Genomic DNA, 21,814 nt, shown 5'->3' on the forward strand with positions numbered 1-21,814 from the left:
TCAGCACCGGGCCTCTTCCCCTCTTCACTGGGCTGTGTCTGCCCATGGTTCCACATTGTTGTCTCTGTGTTTGCCCTGTCCAGCCATACACCCCTTCCCAATTTCACAGATTCTAAATCAGCTTGAGGAAATGAATGCTTAAGGAATGTAGCCACGAAGACATTATCAACTCAGAAAGGGAAGGATTTCACATTGCTTCATGTACAGTGTGTTGAGACTAAACAGGCTGATAAAATGGGTTAGATTGTAGTAGGATAGAAAAATAATATCCCAAAGCAGAGGATAGTTAGTATCTTATGCATGTATTAATTGTTCTATTAATATTAGATATTTTTAAATGTCCAATTAAAATAACAGCACTTAAACTTGAACAGGAAAACTTGTTTAGAGAAGAGCCCCCAGCTTAAAAAGACTTGTACTTTCCCATTATTCTTTACAGAAATGATGTTATCAGAGGAAAAGGTGGCAAATGTGAAACTAATAACCAGTTACTACAAGAAGTACAGGGAATTCTTTGCCCCTAAGAATAACTTTAGTCAGACTATAGAGCTGTTTCAACCATAGGGTTAACTACCTTCTCCTTCTTGAGTACTTTATGGAATTTTCCATTCCTACAGATGGCTGCACCCCATTGATGTTGGCTTCTCTCCGAGGAGGCAGCTCAGATTTGAGTGATGAAGATGAAGATGCAGAGGACTCTTCTGCTAACATCATCACAGACTTGGTCTACCAGGGTGCCAGCCTCCAGGCCCAGACGGACCGGACTGGTGAGATGGCCCTGCACCTTGCAGCCCGCTACTCACGGGCTGATGCTGCCAAGCGTCTCCTGGATGCAGGTGCAGATGCCAATGCCCAGGACAACATGGGCCGCTGCCCACTCCATGCTGCAGTGGCAGCTGATGCCCAAGGTGTCTTCCAGGTAAAGAACATGAGAAGAGTCACTTGAATAATAATTCCTATGGCTCTATAATGTTTTATCGTTTTTAAAGAATTAATATCTCATTGAATTTATTCAGTCATTTGAGAGATTAGGGCAGGTGTTAGAGTCATGGTTGCTAGATGGGAAAGTGGGAAAAGGGAGGCAGGCAAATTGACCTAGCTATATATAGGAAGATAGTGATAGAGCCAACTGCAGATAACACCAGTCTTTCTGATTATTAGTGATAATTTGTTGTGCCAAGATGCCTCCCAAATGCATAGATTAGATGAGAGTGATAGCTGGTCCGGAGCCTTTGACTAGCATCCGCTCCTTCTTATGGATTGGCCTGACTGTATGGGCTTCTAGCTGCTCATTGGCAGTTTTCTTGACTTGAGTTCATATTATATTCCCTGATGCCTGTTTATCCTTATGAGGAAATTGGAAGCATTCTGAATCACCTTAGGCTGTATACTGACTTAATTTGTGACATTTCCCCACATCCCTCTTCTTTCCTGAGAAAGTAGAAGGCTCATCACTTTACATCAGCCATTATTTATTGAGCATGTATTTATTTATTCATGCAACAAATATTTATTGATTGATCATGATAGAATCTTGGGCACAAAGATAACAAGACTTTCCCTCTCCTCCAGGAACCTACACTGTAGCCTCAGCTCTGATGCCCTTGTTTCTTCACTGAGTTTCATTATTTTCCTTCATCCAGGTGACTCTCTTTTCTGTACTTTCTCTTCTTCTAGATTCTGATTCGCAACCGAGTAACTGATCTAGATGCTAGGATGAATGATGGTACTACACCCCTGATCCTGGCTGCCCGCCTGGCTGTGGAGGGAATGGTGGCAGAACTGATCAACTGCCAAGCGGATGTGAATGCAGTGGATGACCATGGTAGGGATGAAAGGCAGGGATTTGGATTCTTACCTGCAAAGCATGCCTCTGAGGAGGGGAATAGAGTTACGTGACCCTTAGAGAACTGTCTGAGATCCAAATACATGGGAGATTCATTCATTCTTTCATTCATGCATTTATTTAACATGCTGAGCTCAGAGATCCAAGCCAGTCGGAGATCCCTAATTAAAATGAGGGATTTTTAATGAAGGTTCTTGGACCTCAGAGCAGATACGTGAAAGGTGTTCCCATGTAGTTTCCTAGGCATGACACTTGATTTGAGGATTTATGAGAGCTGACTTCTCTAGGAGAGTTGTAGAATATTCTCAATATAAATTCTGACGTGTAATATATAGGTTTTTATCTTCAGTATGTAACAGGGTAGATTCTGCCATGTAGGGGACATGAATACCTCATACAAGTGATCCTTTCACCTAGAGGTCTTCTGCAGGCTAGGCAGCCTGTACTGAAGTATTTCTAGAACAGAGGAAAAAGAAGAGATTACTTTGGTTTTTCCTGTAGACCCCTACAGAGAACTGCTTCCTGCTGATCTCTGGGGAGTTTAAGGTTTCATTGTACAAGTCATAGTGTTTTATACTAAGAGTAGGATATGTCTGTTTATAAAAATGTGTCTCCCCTGCAGGAAAATCTGCTCTTCACTGGGCAGCTGCTGTCAATAATGTGGAGGCGACTATTTTGCTGTTGAAAAATGGGGCCAACCGAGACATGCAGGACAACAAGGTACAATTTTTGGGCTCTGAGCTTGAGGCTCATAGCAGTGCCTCAGTTATAAGCCCCTTCCCGTTTCTCCTTACAGCTTCTCTTGTGATATGTATAGACAAAGATGGAAGCAGTTTGGGCAGACACTGGGTTTGGAGAGCTTGATGAGGATATTGGGCTTGTCCAGGCATGTGTCAGGATGGAGTTCTCTGCCCTCTCAGTACTCAGCTTGCAGTAGGCTGGCTATAGATAGCTTGGTGTAACCCTTTCTCTTCCCTGACATTTCCTTTTCTCCAGTTGTCTCTTCTGTTCATAATCACTTCTTTTTCTCGTTTTCTTTGTTTTTTCCCTCTGGCTGCTTTTTTGTCTGTCTTTGGATACCCTGATGTTTTCCTGTTTGATTTTTCTCCATCTGAGTTTTTTGTCCTGCTTCCTTCTCTCGTTCATCTTCTCTCAGTTTTCTTTGTTTTCCTTATCTTAGTCCTTTCTTGCACATGTTTTGTCTCTTCTTTCTTTCACTGTTTCCCTTACTTTTCCCAGTTCTGTGCATGCCTTAGTTTTTTCTCTTCCTGCCTTTCTTATTTCTAACTCCTTTTCCTATTATTTCTTATTTCTAACTCCTATTCCTACCTTTCTTATTTCTAACTCCTTTTCCTTAACCTTATTTTGATAAGCTCAGTACTCTTTTAAGTGAGTCTCTGGCTCAGGGGCATGCTTTATTTTATGAATTCCCAACTAAAGAGATGTTCCCCCTAAGGGGCAAAATTGTTTTTTTGAGGAGAGGTGAAATAATCTTAACTCTTTTTATGTATAAATCACAGATATACATTTAGTACATTGGTAGAGGCACAGCCTATCTGTGGTGTTAATATTTCATCGGGAAGATAATTAGGAAAACATGTCTAAGGGGGTGATAATGAAAAAGATTGAGAAAAACTGCCATATTCTCAAGAGTGTTATTAACATGTGTTCTGTGATGGGCCTTTTCTGTAGGAAGAGACACCTCTGTTTCTTGCTGCCCGGGAGGGGAGCTATGAAGCAGCCAAGATCCTGTTAGACCATTTTGCCAATCGAGACATCACAGACCATATGGATCGTCTTCCCCGGGATGTGGCTCGGGATCGCATGCACCATGACATTGTGCGCCTCCTGGATGAATACAATGTGACCCCAAGCCCTCCAGGCACCGTGTTGACTTCTGCTCTCTCACCTGTCATCTGTGGGCCCAACAGATCTTTCCTCAGCCTGAAGCACACCCCAATGGGCAAGAAGTCTAGACGGCCCAGTGCCAAGAGTACCATGCCTACTAGCCTCCCTAACCTTGCCAAGGAGGCAAAGGATGCCAAGGGTAGTAGGAGGAAGAAGTCTCTGAGTGAGAAGGTCCAGCTGTCTGAGAGTTCAGTAACTTTATCCCCTGTTGATTCCCTAGAATCTCCTCACACATATGTTTCCGACACCACATCCTCTCCAATGATTACATCCCCTGGGATCTTACAGGCCTCACCCAACCCTATGTTGGCCACTGCCGCCCCTCCTGCCCCAGTCCATGCCCAGCATGCACTGTCTTTTTCTAACCTTCATGAAGTGCAGCCTTTGGCTCATGGGGCCAGCACTGTGCTTCCCTCAGTGAGCCAGTTGCTATCCCACCACCACATTGTGTCTCCAGGCAGTGGCAGTGCTGGAAGCTTGAGTAGGCTCCATCCAGTCCCAGTCCCAGCAGATTGGATGAACCGCATGGAGGTGAATGAGACCCAGTACAATGAGATGTTTGGTATGGTCCTGGCTCCAGCTGAGGGCACCCATCCTGGCATAGCTCCCCAGAGCAGGCCACCTGAAGGGAAGCACATAACCACCCCTCGGGAGCCCTTGCCCCCCATTGTGACTTTCCAGCTCATCCCTAAAGGCAGTATTGCCCAACCAGCGGGGGCTCCCCAGCCTCAGTCCACCTGCCCTCCAGCTGTTGCGGGCCCCCTGCCCACCATGTACCAGATTCCAGAAATGGCCCGTTTGCCCAGTGTGGCTTTCCCCACTGCCATGATGCCCCAGCAGGACGGGCAGGTAGCTCAGACCATTCTCCCAGCCTATCATCCTTTCCCAGCCTCTGTGGGCAAGTACCCCACACCCCCTTCACAGCACAGTTATGCTTCCTCAAATGCTGCTGAGCGAACACCCAGTCACAGTGGTCACCTCCAGGGTGAGCATCCCTACCTGACACCATCCCCAGAGTCTCCTGACCAGTGGTCAAGTTCATCACCCCACTCTGCTTCTGACTGGTCAGATGTGACCACCAGCCCTACCCCTGGGGGTGCTGGAGGAGGTCAGCGGGGACCTGGGACACACATGTCTGAGCCACCACACAACAACATGCAGGTTTACGCGTGAAAGAGTCCACCTCCAGTGTAGAGACAACTGACTTTTGTAAATGCTGCTGAGGAACAAATGAAGGTCATCCGGGAGAGAAATGAAGAAATCTCTGGAGCCAGCTTCTAGAGGTAGGAAAGAGAAGATGTTCTTATTCAGATAATGCAAGAGAAGCAATTCATCAGTTTCACTGGGTATCTGCAAGGCTTATTGACTATTCTAATCTAATAAGACAATTGTGGAAATGCAAGATGAATACAAGCCTTGGGTCCATGTTTACTCTCTTCTATTTGGAGAATAAGATGGATGCTTATTGAAGCCCAGACATTCTTGCAGCTTGGACTGCATTTTAAGCCCTGCGGGCTTCTGCCATATCCATGAGAAGATTCTACACTAGCGTCCTGTTGGGAATTATGCCCTGGAATTATGCCTGAATTGACCTACGCATCTCCTCCTCCTTGGACATTCTTTTGTCTTCATTTGGTGCTTTCGATTTTGCACCTCTCCGTGATTGTAGCCCTACCAGCATGATATAGGGCAAGACCTTTGTGCTTTTGATCATTCCGGCCCATGAAAGCAACTTTGGCCTCCTTTCCCCTCCTGTCTTCCCAGTATCCCTTGGAGTCTCACAAGGTTTACTTTGGTATGGTTCTCAGCACAAACCTTTCAAGTATGTTTCTTGAGAAAATGGACATACTGTATTGTGTTCTCCTGCATATATCATTCCTGGAGAAAGAAGGGGAGAAGAATATTTTTCTTCAACAAATTTTGGGGGCAGGAGATCCCTTCAAGAGGCTGAACCTTAATTTTTCTTGTCTGTTTGCAGGTCTTCATATAAACTTTACCAGGAAGAAGGGTATGAGTCCGTTGTTTTTTTGTGTATGGGCCTGGTCAGTGTAAAGTTTTATCCTTGATAGTCTAGTTACTATGACCCTCCCCACTTTTTTAAAACCAGAAAAAGGTTTGGAATGTTGGAATGACCAAGAGACAAGCTAACTCGTGCAAGAGCCAGTTACCCACCCACAGGTCCCCCTACTTCCTGCCAAGCATTCCATTGACTGCCTGTATGGAACACATTTGTCCCAGATCTGAGCATTCTAGGCCTGTTTCACTCACTCACCCAGCATATGAAACTAGTCTTAACTGTTGAGCCTTTCCTTTCATCTCCACAGAAGGCACTGTCTCAAATGTTGTACTCTTGCCGTTTAGGACTGAACTTTCTGTAGCCCAAGGGAGCCAATGACAGTTGTCTTCCTTTTGTCAGATGATCAGTCTCTACTTTCTGATTATCTTGCTGCTTAAAGGCCTGCTCACCAATCTTTCTTTCACACCGCGTGGTCCGTGTTACTGGTATACCCAGTATGTTCTCACTGAAGACATGGACTTTGTATGTTCAAGTGCAGGAATTGGAAAGTTGGACTTGTTTTCTATGGTCCAAGACAGCCCTATAAGAAGGTTGGAAAAGGAGGAACTATATAGCAGCCTTTGCTATTTTCTGCTACCATTTCTTTTCCTCTGAAGCGGCCATGACATTCCCTTTGGCAACTAACATAAAAACTCAACAGAACGTTTTCCTTTCCTAGAGTCACCTTTTAGATGATAATGGACAACTATAGACTTGCTCATTGTTCAGACTGTGATTGCCCCTCACCTGAATCCACTCTCTGTATTCATGCTCTTGGCAATTTCCTTGACTTTCTTTTAAGGGCAGAAGCATTTTAGTTAATTGTAGATAAAGAATGGTTTTCTTCCTCTTCTCCTCGGGCCAGTTAATAATTGGTCCATGGCTACACTGCCACTTCTGTCCAGTGCAGTGATGCCCATGACACCTGCAAAAGAAGTTCTGCCTGGGCATTTTGTAGATATTAACAGGTGAATTCCCGACTCTTCTGGTTTGAATGACAGTTCTCATTCCTTCTATGGCTGCAAGTATGCATCAGTGCTTCCCACTTAACTGATTTGTCTGTCGGTGGCCTCATATGGAAACCCTGTGTGTCTGTTGGCATAATAGTTTACAAATGGTTTTTTCAGTCCTATCCCAATTTATTGAACCAACAAAAATAATTACTTCTGCCCTGAGATGAGCAGATTAAGTTTGTTCATTCTCTGCTTTATTCTCTCCATGTGGCAACATTCTGTCAGCCTCTTTCATAGTGTGCAAACATTTTATCATTCTAAATGGTGACTCTCTGCCCTTGGACCCATTTATTATTCACAGATGGGGAGAACCTATCTGCATGGACCTCTGTGGACCACAGCATACCTGCCCCTTCCTGCCCTCCTGCTCCAGTCCCACTTCTGAAAGTATCAGCTACTGATCCAGCCACTGGATATTTTATATCCTCCCTTTTCCTTAAGCACAATGTCAGACCAAATTGCTTGTTTCTTTTTCTTGGAATACTTTAATTTGGATCCTTTGGGTTTGGAGAAAGGGAATGTGAAAGCTGTCATTACAGACAACAGGTTTCAGTGATGAGGAGGACAACACTGCCTTTCAAACTTTTTACCGATCTCTTAGATTTTAAGAACTCTTGAATTGTGTGGTATCTAATAAAAGGGAAGGAAAGATGGATAATCACTTTCTCATTTGGGTTCTGAATTGGAGACTCAGTTTTTATGAGACACATCTTTTATGCCATGTATAGATCCTCCCCTGCTATTTTTGGTTTATTTTTATTTTTATAAATTCTTTCTTTCTTTGACTCCTCTTCTGCCTGCCTTTGGGGATAGGTTTTTTTGTTTGTTTATTTGCTTCTTCTGTTTCGTTTTAAGCATCATTTTCTTATGTGAGGTGGGGAAGGGAGAGGTATGAGGGAAAGAGAGTCTGAGAATTAAAGATTTTAGTATAAGCAATTGGCTGTGATGCTCAAATCCATTGCATCCTCTTATTGAATTTGCCAGTTTGTAATTCTTGCATAATAAAGAACCAAAGGTATAATGTTTTGTTGAGAGGTGGTTTAGGGATTTTGGCCCTAACCAATACATTGAATGTATGATGACTATTTGGGAGGACACATTTATGTACCCAGAGGCCCCCACTAATAACTGGTACTATGGTTACTTCCTTGTGTACATTTCTCTTAAAAGTGATATTATATCTGTTTGTATGAGAAACCCAGTAACCAATAAAATGACCGCATATTCCTGACTAAACATAGTAAGGAAAATGCATACTTTGTTTTTACTTTTCCGTTTCATTCTAAAGGTAGTTAAGATGAAATTTATATGAAAGCATTTTTATCACAAAATAAAAAAGGTTTGCCAAGCTCAGTGGTGTTGTATTTTTTATTTTCCAATACTGCATCCATGGCCTGGCAGTGTTACCTCATGATGTCATAATTTGCTGAAAGAACAAATTTTCTTTTCTTTCTGAATCCCACAAAGCCTAGCACCAAACTTCTTTTTTTCTTCCTTTAGTTAGATCATAAATAAATGATCCTGGGGAAAAAGCATCTGTCAAATAGGAAACATCACAAAACTGAGCACTCTTCTGTGCACTAGCCATAGCTGGTGCAAACAGACGGTTGCTCAGGGACAAGGTGCCTTCCAATGGAAATGCGAAGTAGTTGGTATAGCAAGAATTGGGAATTGGGATATAAGTCATAATATTAATTATGCTGTTATGTAAATGATTGGTTTGTAACATTCCTTAAGTGAAATTTGTGTAGAACTTAATATACAAGATTATAAAATAATATTTTGTGTATAAATTTGTTATAAGTTCACATTCATTTATTTATAAAGTTAGATATTTGAACATGAATACTTGATGTTGTTAATATGTATGGCATTGGCAGTCTCATATTGACCCTAGCATCTTATTTCCATTTTCCATTATTTTGCAGAAACTTATCAGTCACACATGCATAATTATAAATGATAACAGTTTTTTTTTAATGACTTGAAATCTTAGGATATGCTTCTGCCAAGCAGATAAAGGAGCCTTGTTCAAGATCTGCACAGTTAAGGTTTTAACATAATTTAGCATTAATTGGTTATGTTCAGAATGTTTTAATTTTATATAAAACATTTAAGACTTCATATTGGGTTTTATAATGGTGGAAGAATAAAATGAATTTGAGAGCTAAGGAATGATCACCTGTGCAGGCCGGCCACTCAGAGCTCAAGTTGCCACTTGCAAACTATTTGGGAACTAAATTGCTCCATGAAAACCTGCTTCAGTGGATCCAGGCTGCAGGCCATTGGGTGGCTGACCACATCCTGCCCCTGCAATTACAAGTCTTGAATGCTAGCCTTTGATTATGCAGGGAGGACTCGGGGCACTCCCAGACGTGAAAGCCAAAAAAGGAGAGTAGGGCTGAAGCGAAGTGCCACCCTGTCACAAAGCTGGAGCAGTAGGCTTGGACACTAGACCATGAGCATGCCAGGAGAGGGGCTAGTGCCTCAGTTATGCAACTAAAAAGCTTCATGACCCAAGGAGAGGGGCTGCTTACTTTATCAGAACAACCTCCTTAATGCCCACATGTTTTTCAGGATGTGGGCAATGGGGGAACTGTGAGCCTGTTATTGCCTCTGCCACTACGTCTTTCCGCCACAGGGTATATGAAGTTGTGTGTGTGTGTGTTGTGTGTGTGAAAGAATACAACTTTTCCTTCTTTTGCCTTAGCACTTAGCAAAACACATTTAAAATATTTGTACCAGTCAAGTCCCAACCACAAAGTGTGGGCACACTCAAATTAGGATACATCAAAGAGGGCTATTTACAAAGGATTAATTACAAAAGTGTGTGTGCGATGTCAGGGACCAACACACAGTAGTGCAGAAACCCGTGTTAGCATCAGCAGAGCTATTTCCACTTCTGGGCCCAAAAGGCCAGGAGAAGTCACTAGGACCTGGAAGCAGAGTCCTGTAGAGCAGAGGTCCCCAACCCCCCGGGCCACGGACTGGATACCTTAGCCTGTTAGGAACTGTTAGGAACCGGGCTGCACAGCAGGAGGTGAGCGGCAGGCAAGCAAGCATTACTGCCTGAGCTCTGCCTCATGTCAGCTCAGCAGTGGCGTTAGATTCTCATAGGAGCACGAACCCTATTGTGAACTGCATATGTGAGGGATCTAGGTTGCACACTCCTTATGATAATCTAATGTCTGATGATCTGAGATGGAAGAGTTTCATCCCCAAACCATTCCCTGGCCCCAGTCCATGGAAATATTGTCTTCCATGAAACTGGTTCCTGGTGCCAAAAAGGTTGGAGACTGCTGCTGTAGAGCAGGCTACCTCAAGAAGAGCTGTGACTTCCTTCAAAGCACACAGTGGGCCTTAAGCCCTCCCAGAAAGAAGCTACGGAATGAATGAATACCCTGATCTCATTTGCTTCACTGGGCTTTCTGTTTGCTGACTCCAAGTGGAAGCCTGCAAATATGGGAGCTGTTGATTATAATCTATCAATGTAAGTCAGCTTTCTGGCTGGGAGCTTGGTGGAGAAGGAAAGAGAGTGAATCTGAAGGGGCAAACATATGACCTAAAATAACATTCTCCTTCCAACTATATTTCTGAGAAATTTCCACTGGTGACCTGTTATTGATGTGTCTAGGCAGAAAGCATAAAGTTAAAAAAAAATATGTATTTAGAATCCTGACTTCTTTTTCTGATCTAGTCGTGTGTTTCTTCACCACTTTGGCTTTGAGCACTCAAAGTGGAGACAGTCATCAGCAGTGGGATGGATAAATTCTGGTACATTCATTGAAATGAATGCTATGCATAAATGAAGAAGAGCAACTTGCAACAACATGAAGTATATTCATCAAAATAATGTTGAGCAAAATAAGCTAGACACAAGTAATACATTCTGTATGATTCCATTACATAAGTTTAGGAAAAACCAACCAATAGTAAATAGATAATCTGAACAGTGGCTACTTTTTGGGAGAAAGGTCTAGACTGAAGTGAGAGAAAGAAGAATCTTTCTGGAGTCTGAAAGTATCTTGACCTGGGTGGTGACTACATGAGTGTATATATACGTAAAACTTCATGTAAAATTTAACTTAAGATTTATGCATTTGACTTATGTAAATTATACTTCAATAAAATGTATCTACAATAACCTACAGAAATGTACAAGCATCTAATATTGGAATTCATAAAATGTTGATATTTTATACTTATTTCAGATGTTTGAAGATGCATAGTGCTTATGGCTTAAAACTCCTATATTTCATCCTCTAATTCCCTTCCTGTTTTTTCCTTCCTCCTTTCTTTCCCAGTTAGTTATTTTTATAAATTTGGTCTGTGGGGATTATTTTTTTTCTGGAAAACATTGTTATTTGGAATAGTTGGTCCATGAAAAAAGTCTGTTTTCAAATGCAATTGTATAAAATGTGGGACTCCATTATTGTGAATTTAATTGACCGAGTGACACAAGCCAGGGGAGTCAGGTTGCAAGGCAGGAGTTCTGGGCTCCAGCTGAATAATTCATACCCATCTGGGTCATGGCTGCCATCTGGCACTACCTGGTGGCACTTGTGTGCCTCAGCATAAATATATGATTGATTGAATATGGGCTTTGTAACCTGGCTGAGAATTTTGAGAGCTTCAAGAGCCTCATTGTAAAACATCATCTGTCTATTTCACGTGCCTATTTGAGAAAATTTAGGCTGGGCAAGCACTGAGATGTACGGACCCAGCCCTTGTCCCTCTGTCATGCAATTGTCTCACATTTCTCTGTCTCTCTCCTTTTTCTCTCTTCCATGACCCCTTTCCCTTGCCTCCTAGGAAAGTTTTAAGAAAGTGGATTTGGAAGAGGATAGGCATCAACCACTAATCATGTTACATCAGAATGTGTGTTACTGTGCTTAGGTTTTACATATAAAACTAGGGTTTTACATATAATAGTTAGAAAGGAGGTTAATACGACTATATACCTGGACAACTGAAGAAAACAGAGGAGAACTACCATAAACTATCAGGGATTCAGTAAATAAAATGATGTAAAACCAATTCACAGAAGAACCATTTGGAGGATGTAATTGAAAAGACCACATTTACAATAGTGCACACCTGCATGCACACACACAGACACACCCCAATAACCTTAAAAAAATTCAAACCCAGTGGAGGGGCTTCAATATAGCTGACTAGAGGCATCTGGTACTTGTGTTTTCTACAAAGAACAAAAATAACAAGAAGATAATCACACTTCAAATAGATCATCTAAAAGAGAACACAGGAATTCAACAGAAAAGTGGCCGGAAACACCTAAGGCAAGGAAAGAGAGAAGTGAGGCAGCCTGCTCAGCCATGACCAGCTGGGAGCCCAGAGAGGCTCTCCAGTGTGGGGAAAGGGTAAGTGAGAGACCCCCAGCAGTCCACCTTCCCACTGTAGATTCTTGCAATCCTAACCATGAGATAACTCCTCGACCCTTGAGGACCTTAAAACTAACATAGGAAGCTGCCTGAAGACCATACAACTCTACTGCTCCAGAAGGGGAGCTCACGCTGGGTCCTGCACACACCACCCCTGGCAAATCCTAAGCAGCTACAGCAAGGTTCCATTTTGAGAATCCATCCCTCAGCAGACTGAATCCTGTCACGAGGCCCAAAAGCCTCTGCATCTCCACATCCTGGGTCCCCCGTTGATATCCTCCACCCATAGCTGCTGCTGCTGGTTGCTGCTGTTGGCTGCTACTGCCAGGCCCAGAGTGTAAGCCATTGGCTGTGACACTGCCCACCCCCAGCAGTTGGCCACAACACATTTATAAGCAACCTAAGGACAGGCTACCTCATGCACATCTTCCACTTAGGGCCAAAGCATGCACTCCCCAGCCACCTGCCCATGGTTGCTGCCACTGAAAACAACCCTGCCCACTAGCAGCAGGGTCACAGGGCATCTGCTGCCACCCTCACCCAAGCATTCTGCCAGGGACCTGGTGTATTGGCCAGAGTTCTCCAAAGGGACAGAACTAATAGGATATATGTATATATGAAAGGGAGTTTATTAAGGAGAATTGATTCACACGATCACAAAGTGAAATCCCACAATAGGCTGTTTTCAAGCTGAGGAGCTAGGAAGCCAGTAGTGGCTCACGCCAAGTCCCAAAGCTCAAAAGTAGGGAAGCCGACAGTGCAGCCTTCAGTCTGTGGTCAAAGGCCTGAGAGTCTGCAGCAAACCACTGGTATAAGTCCAAGAGTCCAAAGGCCTAAGAACCTGGAGCCTGATGTTCAAGGGCAGGAAGCATCCAGCGCAGGAGAGAGAGATGAAAGCCAGAAGACTCAGCAGGTCAGCTTCTTCCACTTTCTCCCACCTGCTTTTTCTAGATGGGCTGGCAGCTGATGGGATGGTACCCACTTAGATTGAGGGTGGGTCTTCCTCTCCCAGTCCACTGACTCGAATGTTAATCTCCTCGGCAACACCCTTACAAACACACCCAAAACAATACTTTGCATCCTTCATTCCAATCAAGTTGACAGTGTTAACCATCACATCCAGGATCACTCTGCCCCTGTCTACCACAGCTAGCACCTGCACACACTGCCAGTGGGTGTTGAAGACAGGCCTGCCTGGCCCAACTCTGCCTCTTCCCACAGTGCCCAGGCATACTGTTCAGGAGCCTGGAGATCACCCTGCCCCATCCACCACCTTTGGCATGTGAGCACTCCTTCCAGGAGCCTAAGGATGGGCCATCCAACCTGCTGCTACCACCACAGCTGGCACCCACCTGCATGCATGACCTACGGGCTTGGGGACTGGCCCAACTAGCAAATTTCAGCCCCTGCCAACCCCAGTGCAGACTGCTTGGAAACAAGAAGGTTGTCCCACTACTGCTACTGCCATCATCTATGCCTTGCTCACTGTGCAGGTGCCCAAAGACCCACCAACCTGTCCAGCCCACCACTGCCACTGCCAGCACCAAAGCAAGCCATTTGGAGGTCCAAGAACCAGCCTGTCTAGACCTGCTAACACTGGGGCCAGTGCATATTACCCTGGGGCTCAACAACAGGCATTGTCAGCCTGCCACTGCCACCACTGGGACACAAGGACTGGCCCATTTTGTGTCCCCATCCCTAGCAGAATGTCACCACAGGCTCCACCAACAACCACACCCTAAGCCACTGCTATTGATGCTGGTTACAGCCAAAGAAATCATACAGAGACTACACTACTGCACGCACCTGGAATCAAAGCCAAAGTGCCCTACACAACCAATACCATAGATACATCCTCAGAAAAAAGTCCTCCCTTATGAAAGCAAATTCACAAAATTGGAAGAAGTGATTGTTACACCAGATGTGCAGATATCAGTGTAAAGACACAAGAAACATGAAAAAGCAAGGAAAGATAGCATCCTCAAAGGAACACAATAATTCTCCAGCAAAAGATTCCCATGAAAAAGAAACTTACAAAATCCCAGAAAGGGATTCAAAATAACGATTTTTTAAAGCTTAGTGAGATACAACAGAACAAAGTAAACAATACAAAGAAATTAGAAAAACAATTCAGGGTATGAATGAGAAATTTACCAAAGAGATAGAGGTCATAAATAAAAGAACCAAACAGATTCTGAAACTGAAAAACTCATTGAATGGAATTAAAAATATATTCAAAAACTTCAATAATAGACTAGATCAAGCAGAAGAATTTCAGAACTTGAAGACAGATCTTTTGAAATAACCCAGCCAGACAAAAATAAAGAAAAAAGAATTTAAAAGAATGAGTGAAGCCCACATGACATATAGCATACTATTAAGCAACCAAATGTTTAAATTTTTGGTGTCTCAGAAGGTGAGAGAAAATATAAGATTGAAAACCTATTTAACAAAACAATAGCTGGAAATTTTCCAAGTCTAGCAAGAGATTTAGACATCCAGATAACAGGAAACTCATAGATCTCCAAATAGATACAATTTAAAAAGGTCTTCTCCATGGCCCATTATAGTCAAACTGCCAAAAGTCAAAGACAGAGAATTCTAAAAACAGCAAGAGAAATGTGTTTAGTCACTTATAAGGGAACCCCCATCAGACTAACAGCACATTTCTCAGCAGAAACCTTATAGGCCAGAAGATAATTAGATTATATATTCAAAGTGTTGAAAGAAAAAACGCCAACCAAGGATACTATACCCAAAAAATTATTTATAAATGAAAGAGAAATAGTCTTTCCCAAATAAGCAAATGCTGAGGGAATTCATCACCACTAGACAAGTTCTACAAAAAATGATTAAGGAAGTCCTATACCTGGAAACAAATGGATGATATCTACCATCATGAAAACACATGAGGGTATAAAGCCCACTGGTAGAGCAAACACACAAATAAAAGAAAGGACTCAAATGTTACCACTAAGGAAAATCACCAAACCACAGTAATAAATGATAAAAGAGAAAGAAAGGAACAAAGGATATACAAAAAACTCAAAATCAATTGATAAAATAAAAACAGGAATAAGTCCTCACATATCAATAATAATCTTAAATGTAAGCAGATTAAACTTTCCACGTAAAAGATATAGACTGGCTAAATGGATTAAAAAAAACAAAACAACATGCTCCAACTATATGTTGCCTTCAAACATAGTGAAAGTATTCTAAACATAGTGAAAGTATTCTAGCTTGATGTGTAAACAAGTTGTAAACTAACCTAGGAGTATACCCTTGTAACAAACCAACTGAGTCTCAGCCAATTATAGTAGCTGAACCTTCAGCAAATCCCAGGCTTTAAATTGCCAGATTATGCCCAAATAAAACAAACCTCAAACTGTACCACTCATTTAATCCCTGTATGTAATTTCTTGTTTTCTGATTTTTAAGTATAGCTCACCATGACGGAGTTGGGGGTATTCTGAACAATTTTTGGTTCAGAATGCTTCCCAGTTCTAAAACCTGTTTTTTGCACAAACTTTGTTAAATTTAATTTGTCTTAGGTTTTTCTTTAATAATTGTAAAATACAGCATATAAAGAAATGAGGATAAAACTTTCAGGAATATTTTAACAAATATGTACAGCAAACCCTAGCAGTCAAGAAATATATTGCCAACACCCCAGCAAAAGCTACACCAAGCATACCCTTCTTCCTCCCTCCCTTCTTTTCCTGAGTATAGCCTCTTCCTTTCACTCTAGAAATAATAACTCCCTGACAGGTTTAGTAATAATTTCTTCAATTTATTTTACCAACTATCCGTTTGGGTTGCTATGACAAGATACCTCATGCTGGGTAATATATAAATTGAAGACAGATCTTGCTCACAGTCCTGGAGGCTAGGAAATCCAAGATAAAGACAACAGCAAATTTAGTGTCTGGTGAGGACTATTTCTCTCTTTGCTTCAAAGACGGCGCTTTCTTCCTTGGTCCTCACATGACAGTAGGGGCAAAGAAGCCCCCTCAGGCTTCTTTTTAAGGGCACTAATCCCATTCATAACTCATGGAACCCTGCTGATCACCTCCCAAAAGCCTACCTCTTAATACCACCACAATGGGGATTAAGTTTTCACATTTCAGCTTAGGGGAGACATAAACATTCAGACTGTAGCATTCTGCCTCTTGTGTCCCAAAATTTATTTTGTTCTCACATGCACATTCCATGCCAATAACCTCAAAACTCTTAATTAATTTCAGCATCAACACAGAAGTCTAAAGTCCAGAGTCTTGTCTAAACATCATTTAAATCAGGTATGAGTGAGACTCAAGTTATGATTCATCCTGAGGCAAATTGCCCTCTGGTTGTGAATCTGTGAAATTAAACTTACATGCTTCCAAAATACAGTGGAGGAGAAGGCATACAATAAATGTTTCTATTCCAAAAAGGAAAAATAGGAAGGAATAAAGAGTTAACTGGTCTCAAGTAAGTCCAAAACCCCTCAGGGTAAACAACAGTAAATCTTAAACCTTGACAATCAACTTTGACTTGATGTCCTGCCTTCTGGACATACTGGTGCAAAGGTTGGAATCCCAAGGCTCCAGGTGACCTCACCCCCATGGCTTTGCTGAGCACAGCCCACACAACAGCTTTCAGGGGTTGGAATTAGGTGCCTGTGGCTCTCCCAGGCGGCGTTTCACACTGGAGGGTCTACAGTTCTGGGGTTTTGGGGCAGCCCTGCTCCCATGGCTCCATTAGACGTTGCCCTGTTGGGGACTCTCTGTGGTGACCCAAATCCCACAGTTCCACTGAGCAATGCCGTAGTGGCAGCTGTCTGTGGTGGCCCTTCCCCTGTGGCAGCTCTCAGCCTCGATTTCAAGGCTCCCTGGGGTATCTTTTGAAATCTATGTGGAGGTGGCCATCCTCCCACAGTTCTTGCATTCTGAGTGCCTGGAGATTTGGCACCATGTGAATGCTGCAAAGGTTTACTACCTGCACCCTCTGGAGGGCCAGCCACTGCTGCTGGCACCACAACTGGGCCCACTGGAGCCACACCGGGGGTGGCCAAAAAGGGCTGAGTTTGAATCAAAGAGCAGAGATTTGAAGTGGCACTGGGCAGTGAGATAAAGGCCCCACATATGTCCTGGGCCCCTCCTTTTAAACCATTATGCCCTCATGGCTCTGCCATCGTGGACCTGTGATGGAAATGGCAGTCCCAAAGATCTCCACATGTGTTCAAGGTCATTCTTTCATTGTCTTGATGAATGACACAGGGCTGAGTGATGCTGATCTCCTTATCAAAGAGTGATTTGGCCACACCCATGGTATTTTCTTCTGAACATGACCCGGCTGAGAATTTTCCATATATTACATTCTTTTCCCTTTTTGATTATCTGTCTTTAGCTCATTTCTGTCTTCTCACATTTTATCATAAGCAATCACGAGAAGTCATGCCACACCCTCAACACTTTGCTTAGAGATTTCTCCCCCGCAAATATCCTATTTCGTCACTCAGAAGTTTTACCTTGCACAAAACACAATTCAGCCATGTTTTTGCCACTTTATAATAAGGATTGTCTTTCCTCTCATTTTCAATAACACGTTCCTCATTTCCATCTAATACCTCATCAGAATAGCCTTTACCATTCACATTTCTATTTAATACCAACATTCTGACCATGACCACTTAGGTAATCTCTGTGAAGACTGAGGCTTTCTCTACAGCTCTTCTCTTCTAAACACTCACCAGAATCATCCTTAATGTACAATTTAAAAAGAAATCATGTACCGCCAAACTCTTCTAACCTTTACTCATTAGCCAGTTCCAAAGCCACTTTTACATTTTAGGTATTTGTTAAAGTGACAGCCTATTCTCAATAACAATTTCTGATCAAAACTCTAAAAACAGAGTTAGATTTTGCCAGGTTTTGAACTTTATATTCCTTATGTTTTGTTTTTCCATATTTGTAAAATTCTTCCGTGTTGTTGCATGTAACTGATTCATCATCTCCATTGCCACAGTCACTGTTGATAGAAATTTGGATTGTTATCAGTGTGGAGAATATTGTTATGTCCATGTATCCTGGTGTACATACATACACATTTCTGTAGGATATATACCTAGAGTGGAATTGCTGGATCACAGGGTCTTCATATTTTCAGATACATAAGAAACTCTAAACAGGGCTTTAAAGTGGTTTTACTGATTTACATTGCCACCAAAGAATATAAGAGTTCTTACTCTTCTACATCCTCACCTAAACTTCATGTTAATCGGCTTCCTGAATCATTTTCAACCTGACGGACATCCGATAGAACCTTTGATTTGCAGTATTCTGTTTGATAATGTGGTTGAGAACCTTTCCAATTGTTTACTGACCATATAAATTCTCTCTTTTGTGAAGTGTTTGTTAAACTCTTTTGCTCATTTTTCTGTTAGATTATCTGTCTTGTTCTCATTGACTTGTCAGAGTTACTTCAATGTCCTTTGTCAGTTATAGGATTATTCAATATCTTGATCCAATAATAAGACAGATTCCTGCCTTAGAGGGGAGACAGAATTATATTCCATATAAAAGAAAAATCAGAGACATACCACAATAAATTTGTTAAAGCACATATTAGGCAGACATTTTTACAATCATAGAATGAAGAAAGACAGAAGAATGACATGAAACTCAGCAACCAGGCGTGTTTAAAATGTTCTGCATGGTGAAAAACATTATAAAAGTTAGTGACAAATAATTGACTGGAAGAAGAGATTTGCAAAATATAAATAGCTCCAACAAATCACTAAAAGCAGAACAAAGCATGTAATATAAGAACAAACTGACAAATTTAAGAATAAAAAAAGTAGATTGGTTTTCAGCTACTAAATATGCTCAACTTCACTAATAACCAGAGAATGCAAATTGAAATAATGACTTGCCTTCTTTTTATAATGCAGGTGTAGGTTAAAGAGTTGGATACTATATACTACTGGAAATGTTGGGTGAATATGGGCCTACTATACCTGTACTGTATAACATGGCAGCTACTGGTCACAAGTGGCTATATAAATTTAAATTAGGTCAGGCGCGGTGGCTCACACCAGTAGTCCCAGCACTTTGGGATCACGAGGTCAAGAGATGGAGACCATCCTGGGCAACATGGTGAAATCCCATCTTTACTAAAAATACAAAAATTAGCTGGGCACAGTGGTGCGTGCCTGTAATCCCAGCTACTCAGGAGGCTAGAGGCTGAGGCAGGAGAATCGTTGAACTCGGGAAGTGGAGGTTGCAGTGAGCCGAGATCGCGCCACTGCACTCTAGCCTGGCGACAGAGTGAGTCTCTGTCTCAATAAATACATTAATTAATTAAAAAATGAAACAAATTTAAATTAAATAAATTTTAAAGTATAAAGTTCAATTGCTCAGTCACACTAGCCACATTTCAAGTGCTCAACAGCCAGAGGTGGCTAGTGGCCACAGTATTGGGCTATGTTAACATTTTCATCATCACAAAAAGTTCTATTGGGAAGCACTATTTTATAGATAGTTTGCAAAGAAGTAGAAGATTTTTAGAGGGAGGTTGTATTCTCTTGGATCTAACGCTTTCAATTCTAGGACTCTATCACAATGTAAATGCTTTTCGGGGGCAAAGAAAATGTATGTGTATTTATTATGTGTGTGTGTATAAATTGTTGTAAATATACACACATATATTTACTGTCAAAATATAGAAAACCTTATAAACAAGATAAATGTAATATTTTAAACAACATAATTACATCATCCTTACATGAGGAAAATTGTTAAATAAATATTTGCTTCCATACTATAGAACAGTATACATCTATTGGAAGCAATAATCTAAATTAGAAAACTACTTACAATATGTTGTTCACTTTTTAAAAAAAAATAAGAGACAGGGTCTCACTATGTTACCCAGGCTTGTCTTGATCATCTGAGCTCAAGTGATACACCCGTCTCACTTCCCAAAGCGCTGGGATTACAGGCGTGAGGCACCACTCCTGGCCCCAATATGTTGTTCACTAAAAAAGGCAAGGGTAAAATAATATGAATAGTATGTACTTATTTATTTATTTGAACCATTTTATTAAGGCAAAAAGTTGTACATATTTAATGTAGTTACATCTCAGTGAATTTGGGGATAAATATATACCTGTGAAACCATCACCATTATCAAGGTCATAAACATAGCCATCATCTCCAAAGTTTCCTTGCACCCTCTTTATCATTATTGACGTGTGTGTGTGTGTGTGTGTGTGTGTGTGTGAAGAATACAAGAGCTCGACCCTCTTAGTAAATTTTAAGCATACAGTACAGTACTGTTGCCTATAGGCACTGTACTGTATTACGGATCTCTAGAAGTTGTTTATCTTGCACAGCTGAAACTTTGTACCCTTTGACCATCACCTCATTTCATCCTCCCCCCAGGACCTGGAAACTACCATTCTACTCTCTGCTTCTACGACTTTGGCTATTTTATTCCACATATAAGTGAGATGATACAGTGTTCATTTTTTTGGGTATGGCTTATTTCACTTGGCGTAATGCCTTTAAGTATTACATAGTTTCTATACTTGTAAAGACATATCAAAAAATGGAGAAAGAATTATACTTATTAGTCTCATCTGCGGAGGGGAGTGTATTAGACAAGCATGCAGGGTTGGAGGATAATGGAGGCTTTCATTTGTTACTCTACTATCATTCAGGGTTATTTGTATCCTTTGTGATACACATGTATAATTTCCATAAATAAAGAGAAATATTTCAAAGCAGGCTGTTTACACAAGGCTCAGGGTCCAACACTCAGATGCTACACATCTGTGTTTAGCACACAGATTATATTGTAGCAATGGGAATTGATGAATTAGTGTTTTTCTTCAAGAAATTCTATAACAGCCCAAAGAAAAATGGTACAGAGATGAAAATGATGATTTGATTAAATAGAATAGATCCAGAAGATATATTCAAAGTGCCCTCCCCAATTTAGGCTGCTGGGTGTTGCTTGAGAAAATCAAATTAATTTACAGATGGGAAACTGCAATTTCTGATTTCCAACCTGAATTAGGCCCTCAACACACTTGGTGATACTTTTATTTTTCCCTAGTCCACTGTCTCCTGAGCTCTCTTCTTCATCTTTCAGCTCTATCACCCCTACACTCCCAAAAGCTGACGTCACAGAGAAAGCTGAAGCCTTCTGACTAGCTCTCCCTTATTTTCTCACTGCACTCATAGCTTCACTGCCTGCCACCCTGCTGTCTGCTCCACCCCTGCCTCCTGCTCTGATGCCCCCAAGGAGGATCTCGCTGCGTCATCACCCAACCTCTCCTGGAGGCTGAGCAAGGCTCCAGCAGGGACTCTTTCCTCTGACAAGTCCTCTTTCTACCACATGGTTCCCAAGCTACTTTCTTACCTTTTCTCTCTCCTTCACCCAATTTCTTGAAAGTGCAGTCTAGGTTTGTGATCTCCTCTTTCTAACCTCCAATTTACATTCCAACCTCCTGGTATGTGGCTTTGCTCATCAGCAGTGCCCCGAAACAGTTTGCACTAAAGTTTCTATAACTTCCTTTGTGCTCATTGCAGTGTTTCTGGAA

At 41.8% G+C, this 21,814-nt stretch overlaps 1 protein-coding gene across 1 annotated transcript in view; it reads left to right on the forward strand.

Moving 5' to 3' along the window:
- The window catches only part of NOTCH2 (notch receptor 2), a 170,228-nt gene extending 162,052 nt beyond the window's left edge, over positions 1-8,176 (forward strand). The window contains exons 31-34 of the mRNA XM_054454415.2: positions 618-919; positions 1,678-1,825; positions 2,469-2,566; positions 3,539-8,176. Of these exons, the coding sequence (XP_054310390.1) occupies positions 618-919; positions 1,678-1,825; positions 2,469-2,566; positions 3,539-4,927 (1,937 nt within the window). The 3' untranslated portion in view covers positions 4,928-8,176. The remainder of the gene's footprint in view (positions 1-617; positions 920-1,677; positions 1,826-2,468; positions 2,567-3,538) is intronic.
- The last annotated feature ends 13,638 nt before the right edge of the window (positions 8,177-21,814 follow it).

The sequence above is a fragment of the Pongo pygmaeus genome, chromosome 1 (genome assembly GCF_028885625.2).
Source record: "Pongo pygmaeus isolate AG05252 chromosome 1, NHGRI_mPonPyg2-v2.0_pri, whole genome shotgun sequence".
NCBI classification, from domain to species: domain Eukaryota; kingdom Metazoa; phylum Chordata; class Mammalia; order Primates; family Hominidae; genus Pongo; species Pongo pygmaeus.